The sequence below is a fragment of the Ptychodera flava genome, chromosome 9 (assembly GCF_041260155.1).
Source record: "Ptychodera flava strain L36383 chromosome 9, AS_Pfla_20210202, whole genome shotgun sequence".
In the NCBI taxonomy this organism is placed as follows: domain Eukaryota; kingdom Metazoa; phylum Hemichordata; class Enteropneusta; family Ptychoderidae; genus Ptychodera; species Ptychodera flava.
Window position 1 is genome coordinate 23,182,706 of NC_091936.1, and position 13,435 is coordinate 23,196,140.

General features: G+C 36.3%; 1 protein-coding gene across 2 annotated transcripts; it reads right to left on the reverse strand.

Annotated features, from left to right (window-relative positions):
• Positions 1-478: 478 nt before the first annotated feature.
• LOC139140391 (uncharacterized) lies at positions 479-8,910 on the reverse strand. 2 transcript variants are annotated; one of them, XM_070709606.1, is made up of 2 exons: positions 8,813-8,910; positions 479-1,522 (listed from the first exon to the last, which is right to left on the reverse strand). In XM_070709606.1, exon 2 carries the CDS (start codon positions 1,468-1,470, stop codon positions 781-783), a length of 690 nt encoding a protein of 229 aa, XP_070565707.1. In that variant the 5' UTR covers positions 1,471-1,522; positions 8,813-8,910; the 3' UTR covers positions 479-780. The 2 variants fall into 2 exon arrangements, with proteins under 2 accessions (XP_070565707.1, XP_070565708.1); XM_070709607.1 differs by lacking the exon at positions 8,813-8,910 and adding an exon at positions 2,781-2,801.
• Positions 8,911-13,435: the final 4,525 nt, after the last annotated feature.

The window sequence follows — 13,435 nt, forward strand, 5'->3', positions numbered from 1 at the left end:
TTTTGAGTTTGTTAGGAGGCATTGGAAAAGTCATAGAACTTTCGTTTTTGGATCCCCCAGAGTTGTTTATGAATGTGACCTCAGCACAAGAAATTGCACAAGTCGTTTCTGTTGATTTTAATCGTCTACCTTCACAGACCATCAGCAGCATGTTGACATCGTGCCTTCTTGGGTCCAGCTTGCAAGATCATACAATCAACTTAGAATTCTTCACTTTTGCCTCTCACTACACACTTCAGTGGCCTCTGAATTCAATATGTGGCAAGTTTCATACATTGATTGCACTCACTTTGGGTTCTCCAATGATAATCTGTACACCTTTAAGTGCAAATTGATTAACTCTTTCTGGGTACCATAAAATTGATATTAATTGTTATCAAAAGTGTCAATATATGTTTCTTAAAATGCCATATTGTCCAAATAAATGCACACGTAGTGAATACATGACAATGAAGAAATAATTGAAGAGGCATCATACTTGATTGTCAGGCAAGATTTATTCATCCCAATATGAATTCATCCAAAATTTGTCATCACAAGTCATTCTACATATATGTTTATGTTATTGTAACATGATGATTTTCGAAAATGTTGATTGATTCTCTAAATATCAAGTTAATCAGTCAGTAAAATAACACTTGAAGATTGTCAATATGGTTATATATTTTTACCAATCGACATAATTTACATTTTCTTTTGCTAGTTGCATGGTCATCATCTCAACCTGATGCATTGCGTTGTGAACATTGTGTTTGTTTGGTACCAAGCTTTACCAAGATACTATTTGCCATCTCCCTCACTGATATATTTCCAAAGACCGATCACGGCCATCACTCCTATAGTAATTTGCAGGTATGGTTCAGCTATCTTCTTGTATTTCTGGAAGTAATACCAAATGTCTCTCTTTGGAATGTACATTCCCAGTTCCCTTCCTTTGTCTTTCCATCCCTTGGGCAGAGTGTCATGCACTTCACTGAATGTCCAGTCTTCACTTTTGATGAGGTTGTCAATTTTGCAGTGCTCATCGATGTATTCTTCATATTGCTTCCGAAGCCTGTCTTTCTGTTCAACAGTCTCAGTTTCAGGGATTGTGTCACTCCATGCCTGTACCTTTTTCCTAAGTGCTTTCATCTGAGCAGCTGCTTCGTTGTGGAATTTTTGCTTTTGAGAAGGAGCTTGCCCTGTAGTATATAGCTGGGTGATTGCAGCTGCCCCAAAAGATGCTATAGCCAACATCATGGCTTTGCTAGAACCCTGGCGACCATCTGGCTGTTCTTCTGACCACTCAATGTACTCATAAATAGCCTTTCCACCAAAGGCAGTACCAAAGGCAGCACAGGCAACTTTAAGGTAAGTCAACCTTCTGTCAAGAGTCTCGTAGTAGTCAGCACTCACATAATGAGCTCGGGCGTGAAAATGAAGCTCATAACTTTCTACCTCTGCTTTGAACTTAACTGATCTTTTATCCATTCTGGTAAGAGCTAGTACAGCAGGCAGTATGCGTCTTTAAGTTGTGGATAATCTATAAGATAAAAAAGGTTGTCCAGCATAATTAAATAAATGAATGTTAATTTAAACCAGCACATATGCACGAAGTATCATCAAGCAACACCTGATTGAGTAATTGATAGTGCTGGAGAAAACTGTATTTGAAGTAGGTTCTTTGGGGTTTTATGTTTGTTTGTTTTTTCCCCAACAGTCTGAGTTTTGTATTCATATTCATGTACGTATTTTTTTTCTGTATATGGACGATCGGGTCTGAAATAAATAAATAAATAAATAATAATAATAATAATAATAATAATAATAATAGCCAATGACAGAAAGTCATTTTGTTATTCCCTCTATCTGGGATAATTCACAGAAAATGCAAATTGCAGTTTAGTTACTGCAGGTAGTCATAATCACCAGCCACCTTCCAGAAATAGGAGATCAACATGTACTCCGTGAATTTCAACACATTGGTATTGAAACAGCCAAAAAATGCATGCTTTTGCGGTTTCAAATCCAGTAAAATTTGCCCTAGGTGATCTTGTTAAAACCGCTGTTTCTTTAACTGGATCTGTAAAAGTCACGTTGCTGTAGCAAATTCTACCATTAAAACATACAGTGTATCACACACAGTAGTGATTGAATGTGATAGGAGAAAAGAAATATGTCACATTGCCAAAGAGGTCAAACTAATGGAGATGAAAGATAATTACTTAGGGAAGAGCCATTTGATTTCTAGGGTGGAAGATATTTTTACAAAGATACTTGTTTGCAGGAAAGGAAAAGAAATAATCTGGTCCTGTAAAATTGTTCCAACAGATAAGTAAAAAAGATTGTCGCCGATGTGCTGAAATCACTAAAACAAGGAAACTGCCTGTACGATAATTTCTTATCACATCTTATAAGAATCTTATAAGAAGATTTCGTACAGGCTGATTCACCAATATTCTCTGCCGATGTGCAGCGTTGAATAAGCTGTTTCTCTGATTGGTCCATTGTCACTATTCACAGTGACTTAGGGAGTCTATTTGTATTGTTTTAATTATATTGATAAGATTCAGCTACCCAATTGGAGAAGAGCTTATTCAATGCTGCACATTAGCCCAATATTTGCTGGAAGGGCACACAGGATGATGGAGTAGGGTAATATTTTCAAGATTTGTCAAAAGGTCCTATGCTTTTGCAGGTATTCATGACACAAAAGTCTGATTTAAATTCTGGAAAACATATTTCTGGGTTTCATTTACAGTAAACATTGGAATTTTCCAAGCTGTCAATATGTAAATTACCCAAATCCTGGCTTAAGTCGGTTTTGCCCCTTTGCAATTTGGTCAGGCCATGGCCCTGAGTTACTCTCCAGATCAGTCAGCTCAGAATGGATTTTTATCCAGTGTCTCGTGCACATAAAATTTAAAAAACAGAAACATGTATTGTAAACTGTTATTTTTTGCTACTTACACAGTCTACAATAAGTTGTTTATTGGTACAGATTTGAGCCAGTGACATGTAAGTAGAATTATTAACCACATGTCAGCAAGTCATTGACAATGACACAGTCCTCCAACCCCCACCCCGCTTGTTTGCTTGTTCATTGGGAATTTGTCAGTGGAAGTAACTAAATTGGAGTATATAATGTGCATGAAAAAAGAAAATAGGGTACCAAAGACCTTTCTGTGACTGATGCCTTATTGGTTTGGAGTGTAAATAAGCAGACATTAGTATGAATGGCATAGGGTCATGTCCCTTTACCAAGTTAAACAGAATTAGGTATGTCATGCACTTGCTCTTGGAATGTAAAATTCAACTTGTTTGCAAGAAACTGGTCCAGGCACGTCTGAGTAATTGCTGTTGACATAAAAAATCAGAAGGCCAGATGTGAACCAAAATGCCCCTGTGTTCATTCAGTTCAGTACAGACTTACGATAATTAGCAGTCATTAGGATATAGATCTCTAATTACCAACAATTTTTCCCTGTTTAGAGACCCAATTTTACTACAGAAAACAATGGCCTTGGCCCATACCATTGTGTTGAAAATGTAAAGCCAATCTGCGCTGCCACCCTAATTACAAAAGGTCATTAAATAAGTCAATTAGTGATTAATTGACAGAATGTTGCTAAACGTTTTTGCATCCCAATATACCACTAACATATTATCACCAGTTTCAAGTTTCATAAAATTTGATGCAGTGCTTCTGGACATTCACCCTAAAACAAAAACCATTATGTATGCAAATTATCAATAAATTTAAACAATACAACAAAATGTCATTGCATTCTATTCAGCACTCTGAGATCAACACCTGTTCCAAGTTTCATCAAATTTGATGCAGTACTTCTGGACATTAGGAAAGTTCAATAAATACAAATTAAAAATTAATTACCATGACACTAATAATTGTCTTTATCAGTGTTAAAGCAATGTGAGCTGAACATCTGTACCAAGTTTCATGAAATCTGATAAAGTATTTCTTGACATATCAGCCTAATTAGGATAATTCATTAAATATGCAAATCAGCTGTTAATTGACATGATACTGCTACATATCTTTGGGCGCCATTAGAGTATTGGAAGACCAACATCTCTACCCACATATCGTGAAATCTGATGCAGTATTTCTGGATATATCAACAAATAAGGAAAGTTCACTAAATATGCAAATTAAAGCAGTTAATTGACTTGATACTGCAGTATCTTTGCTATCCCTTACACTACTGGAAGATCAACCTGTGTACAATGTTTCATGAAATTTTACACAGTATTTCTGGATATAGCACACTAATTAGGACAAATCATTAAATATGCAAATTAGCAATTAATTAACATGATACTGCTAATTTTCTCTGTACACTATTATAGAACTGTGTGCGAAAGATCTGTACCAAGTTTCATCAAATTTGCTGCAGTATTTCTAAACATATTACCCCAATTACAAAAAAATATGATCAAATAAGCAAATTAGCAATTACTGGACATGATCCCACTAAATGTCTTTGCATACAATTACAGCTCTAGTATATCATGTGTATAACATCTGTTTCAAGTTTCATCATATTTGAGTCATGATTTCTTGTCATATTAAAAGAATTATGAAAATTCGTTAACTATGCAAATTAGCAATTACTTGACACAATACTGACATATGTCATTGTGTGCTATTAGAGCTCAGTGTGACCATCATCTGTACAAAGTTTCATCAAATTTGGCGCAGTCTCTCCAGAAATGCTCTTTTTAAAAATCACTTATTATGCAAGTTAGAATTAATTATGCTACCACACCCAAAACAATGGATGTATGTATGTATCTTTGTACCAAGTTTATCATTCGCCCAGTTAAAGCGATGAAATTCGTTTCTTCGCTTCGATAAAGTGTGTATGTGCGATGTATGATAGTGAGCATGCGTGCGTGAGTGCTTCACGAACTCTACAACGTGTTGAGCGGTCTCAGTCAGAAAAATGTAACAACTTAGCCAGCTATTGAACCACTCTTTTTTGGGAGTGGAGATTTAGCCGAGCGGTTCTCTCACTGGCCTCTCAGCTAGGCGACTGATGCAGTATGTTGTGGGTTCGAATCCGATTGAAAACTAGCCGTATTTGAAAGGAATTGGCTCAGGCATGGCTGAGATATCTGCTTGGACAGACAGACAGATACACAGACGATGGTTACCCAAAACATAAGTCCCCTGGACTGTCTACCGGAACTTATAAGAGATATTGCTTACTGAGAAAATAAAGTTGCAGTGCTTCTTCATATACTTGAAAAATTAATTTGATACAGGTCTGATCTGACAATAGGAAAAAAGATTTGCTGTCACAGAGACAGGGAATAAAAATTTGCTGACTACCTATTTCCTCCACCCCGCACCCTCACCCCAAAATCAAACAGTTCTCCCCTTACCAGAATCACAGACAAAGAGAAAAACAGACCAGAAATGCCGCATGCCGTTTGATGTCATGGTCGTCTCAATAAACCTTTACATATTACCAGATATGAACTGGAAATGCTCACTTGTTTCATTATATTGCAGTTATGTGTAAATTTGAACCTTTGCCACATGTTTGCAACATCATTGAAAATGTTATGATCAACATAATGAATAATATTCACCACAGATTAATTCTAAATCCAAGTATATATCCCCAATCAGGAAAGTTCATTAAAATATGCAAATTAGGAATTGACAGAAATGTTCTCATTAAATATGCAAATTAGGAATCGGCTGAAGTGAAAATGTTAAATGACTCTCAATAATGCCATATCATAGCATCTTTAATGTAAAAAGCAATTCGTCAACTTTGGTCTATTCAAGACAGATAAATATCCTTAATTGGGAAAGTTTATTAAATTTGGAATAAGGAATTGGCTAAAGTAAAATGCTTAAAGGCGGAGCCTGCCTTTAAAAGACGCAAAGCTCTGGCGGCGTTCACTGTGTAAGTGGACACCAAACAGGTAACACGGGCACATGCTCCAGAAAATGCCACTTTTTAGTTTTTCCCGGCCACAAAAACACAGACAGACTGCCAAGCGGTCAGTGTGAAGTTGCTGCCCATCGAACTCTGTGGTTATATTCAAAGTCTAACGCAACTTGAAGACAAATTTTTTAGGAAATTCTAACATTTGTGGTGGGGAATCAATGACCGTTGGCGATTTGAACTGACCGTCAATCAAACGCTTGTATAAACTCTGTTTGCAGGATTAGCAAAAGGTGACAAAAGGTCGAGATCAGTTTGTCTAATTAATGTTATAGAAATCAAACATCGTACTGGCCAAGTATTTGACTAGGAGGAGAACTTCACTAATGCGAGAACCTAGGATTGAAAAGTGCAGCTTTAATGACTTTCAATGTTGTATCGTATCTTTAATGTACATAGCATGTTTCGTCAAATTTGGTCTAGTCAATACAGATAAATATCCCTAATTAGGAAAGTTCAATAAATATGCAAATGAGGAATTGGCTGAAGTAAAAAAGTTTAATGACTTTCAATAATGTTGTTTTATAGTATCTTCAATATATGTAGCAAGATTCATCAACTTCAGTCGAGTCAATTCAGATATATATCCCTAATTAGTGAAGTTCATTACATATGTAAATAAGGAATTGGCTGAAGTGAAACTGCCTAATGATTTTCAATAATGTTATATCATAGTACATGTATCTTCAATGTACATAGTGAGTTTCATCAACTTTGGTCAAGTCAATTCAGATGTATATATCTAATTAGGAAAGTTTATTAAATATGCAAATAAGTATTTGGCTTAAGTAAAAATGCTTAATGACTTTCAAAAATGTTATATCATAGTACCTTAAAAGTACGTAGCAAGTTTCATCAATTTCCGTCAAGTCATCCCTAATTTCAAAAGTTCATTAAATTATGCAAACTAAGAGTTTGATAAGTAAAAATGCTTAATGACTTTCAATAATGTTAAATCATAGTATCTTCAATATACATACCAAGTTTTGTCAATTTTGATCAAGTCAAATCAGATATATATCCCTAATAAGGAAAGTTCATTAAATATGCAAATTATCCATTATCTTTTATTTCACCCCTTAATATCTTTCACAGCTGATATATCTTGGTGTGATCAACATTTGTAGCGAATCTCATCAAATTGTGTGCAGTCGTTGTCAATATATATCCATTTTTTCTATAAATCATTAATTATGCAAATGAGCAAAAAGTAAGCAAGCCACACCCTCCAAAAACTAATCAGTTCTTGCCATTTGCAAACTGAATCTATGTAACAGATTTGATTCTGATATTTTTGAGATATTGAGTACACAGACAGACAGACACACAGACAGACAGACACACAGACAGACAGACATCGCTGCGACATATGCTAACGTGTGTCAATACGTTAGCAAAAAATACCGCAATTATACAGTGTCGCTCAAATTTGATCAGAATTGGTACATACCAGTATGGGTTAACAAAGATCAACAATAAATGTTGTTTCTATCTGTTCAGCGCAGGAAAATTCTACGTTGATGTTATGACAATGATTTCTGCACAGTACAACCAGAAAAACAACAAGAAATATTTAAACCAGAAAAACAAGAATGACAAAAGTAATTAAGGTCTGAAATTTTAGGTACTGGAGGTCAACTTTAGCAACATGCATAGCTGAAAGGCAGCTAGCCCCTCTTAGTTTGACCATGACCTCTCTCCCTCTACTGACGGTCTTTCTCCCCTCTACTGTCTATGGTTTGGGCAGTTCTGTTAATATGTAACAGTTCATAAACAACTCCCCTCTACTGACGGTCTTCCTCCCCTCTACTGTCTATGGTTTGGGCAGTTCTGTTAATATGTTACAGTTCATAAACAACTCCCCTCTACTAAAGGTCTTCCTCCCCTCTACTGTCTATGGTTTGGGCAGTTCTGTTAATATGTTACAGTTCATAAACAATGACAGGAAATGACTCAAGATAAGTGTAGTTTGCCTGTCACTCCTGCACACATGCAGAAATTCCCTTTTTCTTACCTCATTTGCACATTTTTGACACTGATATGTTCATTTGAACAAATTCACATCTCAACCCCTACATATACCTGTACACCAAATACTGAGATGATAGCTTTGGCGGTATGGGAGCCTTTGTGTGTGACGGACATACATCCGCACATACCCAAAAATATACAGACATACAGACGCCACTCAGACTCATCATATAAGCTCTTTTTGGTATTTATATATAAAACCAAATATGAGCTAAAAATGAGCTTCACTAGGTGTCAGACTTCATGCATCGTTGATGTGAAAAGTAGGACAAGATTTTCCAGAGTTCTCATATAGCTGAAACTTACTTTCCCTTAGAAATTGGCGAAACTCGGGAAAGTATCGAAGGGTGCATGTTTGGCACTCTTTGGAAAGCAAAGTCAAGAGCTACCTGAGGCGATGCATACATGGAAGGGATATTACACAACCGCCTCAAACCTTGAACAATACCTGTTTCTATAGTCTGGTTTTCTCTTTGTCTGTGCCAGAATAAAGTAATCACTGTGCAGCCATGGTTGAACCAAAGGAGAAGTTGGACTAATTGAGGTGATCTACATATTTCCATTGACATGTAGATGGGATACAATGGACAATGGCTGTGGTATGTTATGATGAATTCAAGAAGATCACTGTACTGGTTTAGCGAGGAACCTACATGCATGTATTGCACTAACAACAGTGTCTTCCACTCATGATCTTCCTGTGTTCAATGTATGCCACATCCAAGAATAAAAGATTGTGGTTAACAGTCAGTAACTCATGATAACACTTCAGCGGTTCTTTTTAAAATTCAAACTTGTTACCTACGCTATTTACTCACCTTAACAATGGGGTCAGTGATCAGAACCACCTGACCTGACCAAAGTGCACCTCTTGCCTCTATATATATTGACTTAGGGAAAACAACATGTTGATGGCGCCCTTCATCATGTACAGAAAAGGCTGGCTGAGCTATGAGAGCATGCTGGGATTGTACATAACAGGTCCATTGTACTGCTAACCAATAGATTCTTTGATCCCATTGATACAATATTTAACTGATCTCGGGGTATAACATAATGTATGAGTTCGTAAGACTGCAATATGTGAAAAAGTACGTTATTTAGTGTGAATGACAGAAGTTCGTTTCATTCTGACAATGATATCGTAATGTCATCATGTAATTGGCCATATTTATTTCATGACATTGGATCGAATATTGTGAATTTATGATCATGTGGTGCAAAAACTTGAATGTGTGCAAACTGATGCCTTATAGTCCCAGTGGACGAAATCCAGGGGACTTATGATTTGCATTCTATCCACCTGTCTATCCATCCATGCCCGTCCATCCACTCAGACATCTCAGACATGCCTGGGCCAATTCCTTTCAAACCTGGTACAAGGATAATACACTATGACATACCATAGACCCTCCAGAAATGGGCATACATATGCAGGTCCATGGTTTTGGATGTGTCTTGCATTAAAGATTCCCATTATTAGGGATTTTTGAAAGAGAGCTGTTTCTGGAGAGACTGTGGTAAATTTGATGAAACTTTGTGCAGATGTTGGTCACACTGACTCCTAATAGTACAAAATGACGTTTGTCAGTATTGAGTCAATTAATTGCTAATTTGCATATTTAATGAATGTTCATAATTCCAGTAATATGTCAAGCAATACTGACTCAAATTTGATGACACTTGGTATAGATGTCCATATGAGCTGTTATACTCATTCTCGCGAGCCTGGGAGCATAATTTCCATTTATCAGTGTCATGTTTATTTGTTATTAATTTCCATATTTAATGAATTTTCCTAATTAGTTTTATATTTCCAGAAATACTGCATCAAATTTTATGAAACTTGAAAGTGCTCTAATAGAATGCAATGACATTTAGCGGTATATTTTAAATAAATTGCTAATTTGCATACATGAAGAAATTTTGGTTTTAGGGTGAATGCCTAGAAGCACTGCATCAAATGTTATTAAACAAGGTACAGGTATCTGTCAGTTATATAATAGGATGCAAAACATGTTACATCCTGTCGATTAATTACTAATTGTCTTTTTTAATGACTTTTTGTAATTAGGCTGGCAGCACAGATTGGCTTCGCGTTTTCACCACCATGGTATGGACCAACCCCCATGTTTTCTGAAGTACTAATAAGTCAAGCCTCTAAACATGGAAAAAATATTTTTCATTACAGATCTATATCCTGAATCACGTCACTAAATCTGATGAAAATTGCTGCGGATGTTTATCACACTAAGATTTAACAGTCAAGAAAGGCATTTAGCAGTATCAATGGCTAATTATTCTAGAGAAGGGGATGGGAGATTCCCCCTCTGTTGACGTGTTGGCACACCCTAGTAATTTGTCAAGGGAACCAGCCCCCCCCCCCCCCCCCACCACCATGAAATGGTGCCAGTCACACCTTAGAGACACAAGTAGAACACATGACTGGTGAAATCCTCCCTAAATTTCCTGGTAAAGAGGGAAAATTCCCCCTGTTGATGCCATCCTGGATGAAACTGATTATGTAGTAAGTCTCTTCTGTACTGAACATTGGCATTTTTGGTTCATATCTGGCCTTCTAATTTTTTATGTCAAGAGCCATTTCTCGGACATGCCTGGACCAGTTTCTTGTGGATTAGTTGAATTTTGATATTTCCAGAGCCAGTGCATGGCATACCTGATTTTGTTTAACTTGATAAAAGGACATAACCCTATGCCATTCATACTAACGTCTACTTGTTTACAATCCAATCCACAGGTCTTTGGAACTCTCATTTCTTCTTTTCATTCACATCATATTGACTTCAATTTAGTTTCTTCTACTGACAGATTCCCAAATACAGGGGGGACTATGTCAATGCCAATGACTAGTTTATAATCGAAAGGCCCTATAAAACTTATCCTGATTATAAATCTCATATTCATGATGAAATCTTTCTAATAAAAATTTATGTTACATTTAGATTTTTAGTAATTATGACAAATTTGATGTAACAACAAATTTCATACTGGTACGTCATATTATTTAACTCTCTCATAGTCCTTTGTTCACTATGCAGCTCCATGTTCAACTATATGGCAATGCACCCTCAAGGCTCTTTCTGGCAAGCAGGGCTCATAAAACAGGTGCAACTAGTCTTCCTACTTTCCATAACATTATTCTGTATGGCTGAGGACACAACAGTGGAAGATTTTACAAAAATGATTTTGATGGCAGTATTCTGAGAGGAATACACATGGGAGACAATATGGCAGACTCCACGGAGGAATCTATGATGGTACAAATCATGATGAATTATGGGAGATCTCTAGTACCGTACCAGCAGTCTGTCTCAGATTGTTGGAGAAGGTCAAAGGTAAAACACTGCTAAAGAGGTAATAAGTAGTGAACCGTTGAACATATTGGTGCCCATGAGATTTTTTGAAAAGTAAAAATTCAAGCCTGTAACTTTGTACCAATATCACAGAGCATTACCTGCCTGTTGCAAACAGGTAATAACATAAGGTAACTTCTGGCAAAATATGTTTTTCCTCTCAGAAACATTAATTTGTATGTTAGTTTACTTTTCACATTAATGTAACAATATAAACTCTCTGAGAATAAAAGATTATTTTACTTTACTTCAGCTTCTATGTGTTTTCATCCCTTGTCACTGTCAGGTAAAATCTGTTGGTGCAGTTCCAAGACAGACAATTAATTAATGCTAAGAGTGCTATCATTCAAATGTAAACAGCACTTAAATTAGTTACATATAGTGAAATGCCTTCCACTGTAGGGGGTGATTACGACATTTAGAATTATCCTGGATCCAAATTTCTCATCACTTCTTGTGTGTCTTACATGGAAACATTGCAAAAATTGATCTGCAATGAAAAAATTTACCTCAGCTTTGTTTTTTTACTACAAATCGATACCAAATATGACAAAATTATGTTCACAGCCTTCGAAACTGTCTCACAACATATCTTGGGTTGGTGTAGGTCATTAAGGTCAAAATCTGAGAAAATTACCTAAAATATAAAAATTTGGGGGCTTCCCAACACTGAGCAGAAAGTTTATCTAATAACATCCCTTGGGACTTTTGTAATTTTGAGAACAAGTTTTCTTGACCAAAAATGACAAAATTGTCTTAATAAAAGCTGTCTGTCCAGGGGCTTTAAAAAGAAAATATTTTTTACGATTTTTTGACCAAAAATGACAAAATTGCCCCAAAACAGTAATTTTTCAAATTTTGTCGTAATTTCAACAAATTAGAAGGGTAACACTCTTGCAAACATCCAACCCAAATTTGAGAGAAACTGGGCTGGCGGTTTCAGAGAAGAATAATTTTTACTTAAAATGAAGAAAATAACCAAAAACTTCAGCAAAAATACAAAATTCAAGATATCTTCATGATATACATAAAACTGTATAAGGTCTACCTAAGGTACTTGCATACTAATTTTCAAAGCAATCAAACCAGCGGTTCTTGAGTTATTGATTTTTGACCATTTTCACATTTTTAAGCTCATTTGCATAATTGGGCACTGCAAACTTCATTTGAACAAAATCCCATCTAAGCCCAGGATGCATCCACAGACCAAATACCGCGCTAAAAATAGCAGCGGTTCGTGAGTTTTTGAAGTTGATGGACATACTGTACGTACGTACATACATACATACACACATGCATACAGACACCACCGACTTCAGCTTATATGATAATCTCACATTGGTATAACCAAATGTGAGCTAAAAAGTGTGAAAATGGTGTTCAAACAAATCTAAACCAAAAGGCACTATCAAATTTAACTTTGTGAGGCAATCTCAAAATGAAAAACCTCTATTTATTGGGTCTTGTAAATTTCACTCTCGATTGAAAATACTACTTTCTAAGTAACACTAATGGTAATGATACAAAACAATGAAAAACCTAGCCTACATCAAAAAAGACAACCTGCTTTTCCTTTTACCACAAATATTTTAATAACCAGTGTTACAAAAGCAGTGTTGTGGATGCCCAGCGGAATATTCATGAAATGATGATGCAGCTCCTGAAATCAGAAAAGCCATGTAGCCAACAGGTACCAAAGGTATGTACATTGCTATATGTATGCATACACAGCACAGTGTTTTATCTAGAAGGGGGGATGGGGGATTCCCCCTCTGTTGACATGTTGGCACCCCCTAGTAATTTGTCATAGGGTGACCAGCCTCCCCATGAAATAATGCCAGTCACATCTCAGAGATACAAGTAGAACACATGTACTGGTGAAATCCCCCCTAAATTTTCTGGCGAAGGGGGAAATCCCCCTGTTGATGCCATCCTGGATGAAACACTGACACTGTACTATCTTGTATTTGCGAATGGCCTGGGATCTATGGTTTGGAGTTATGTTGAAGTGTGAATTATTTGTGTATTAAAGCTAACATAACAGTTTATAATACTAGATGGAAAAGC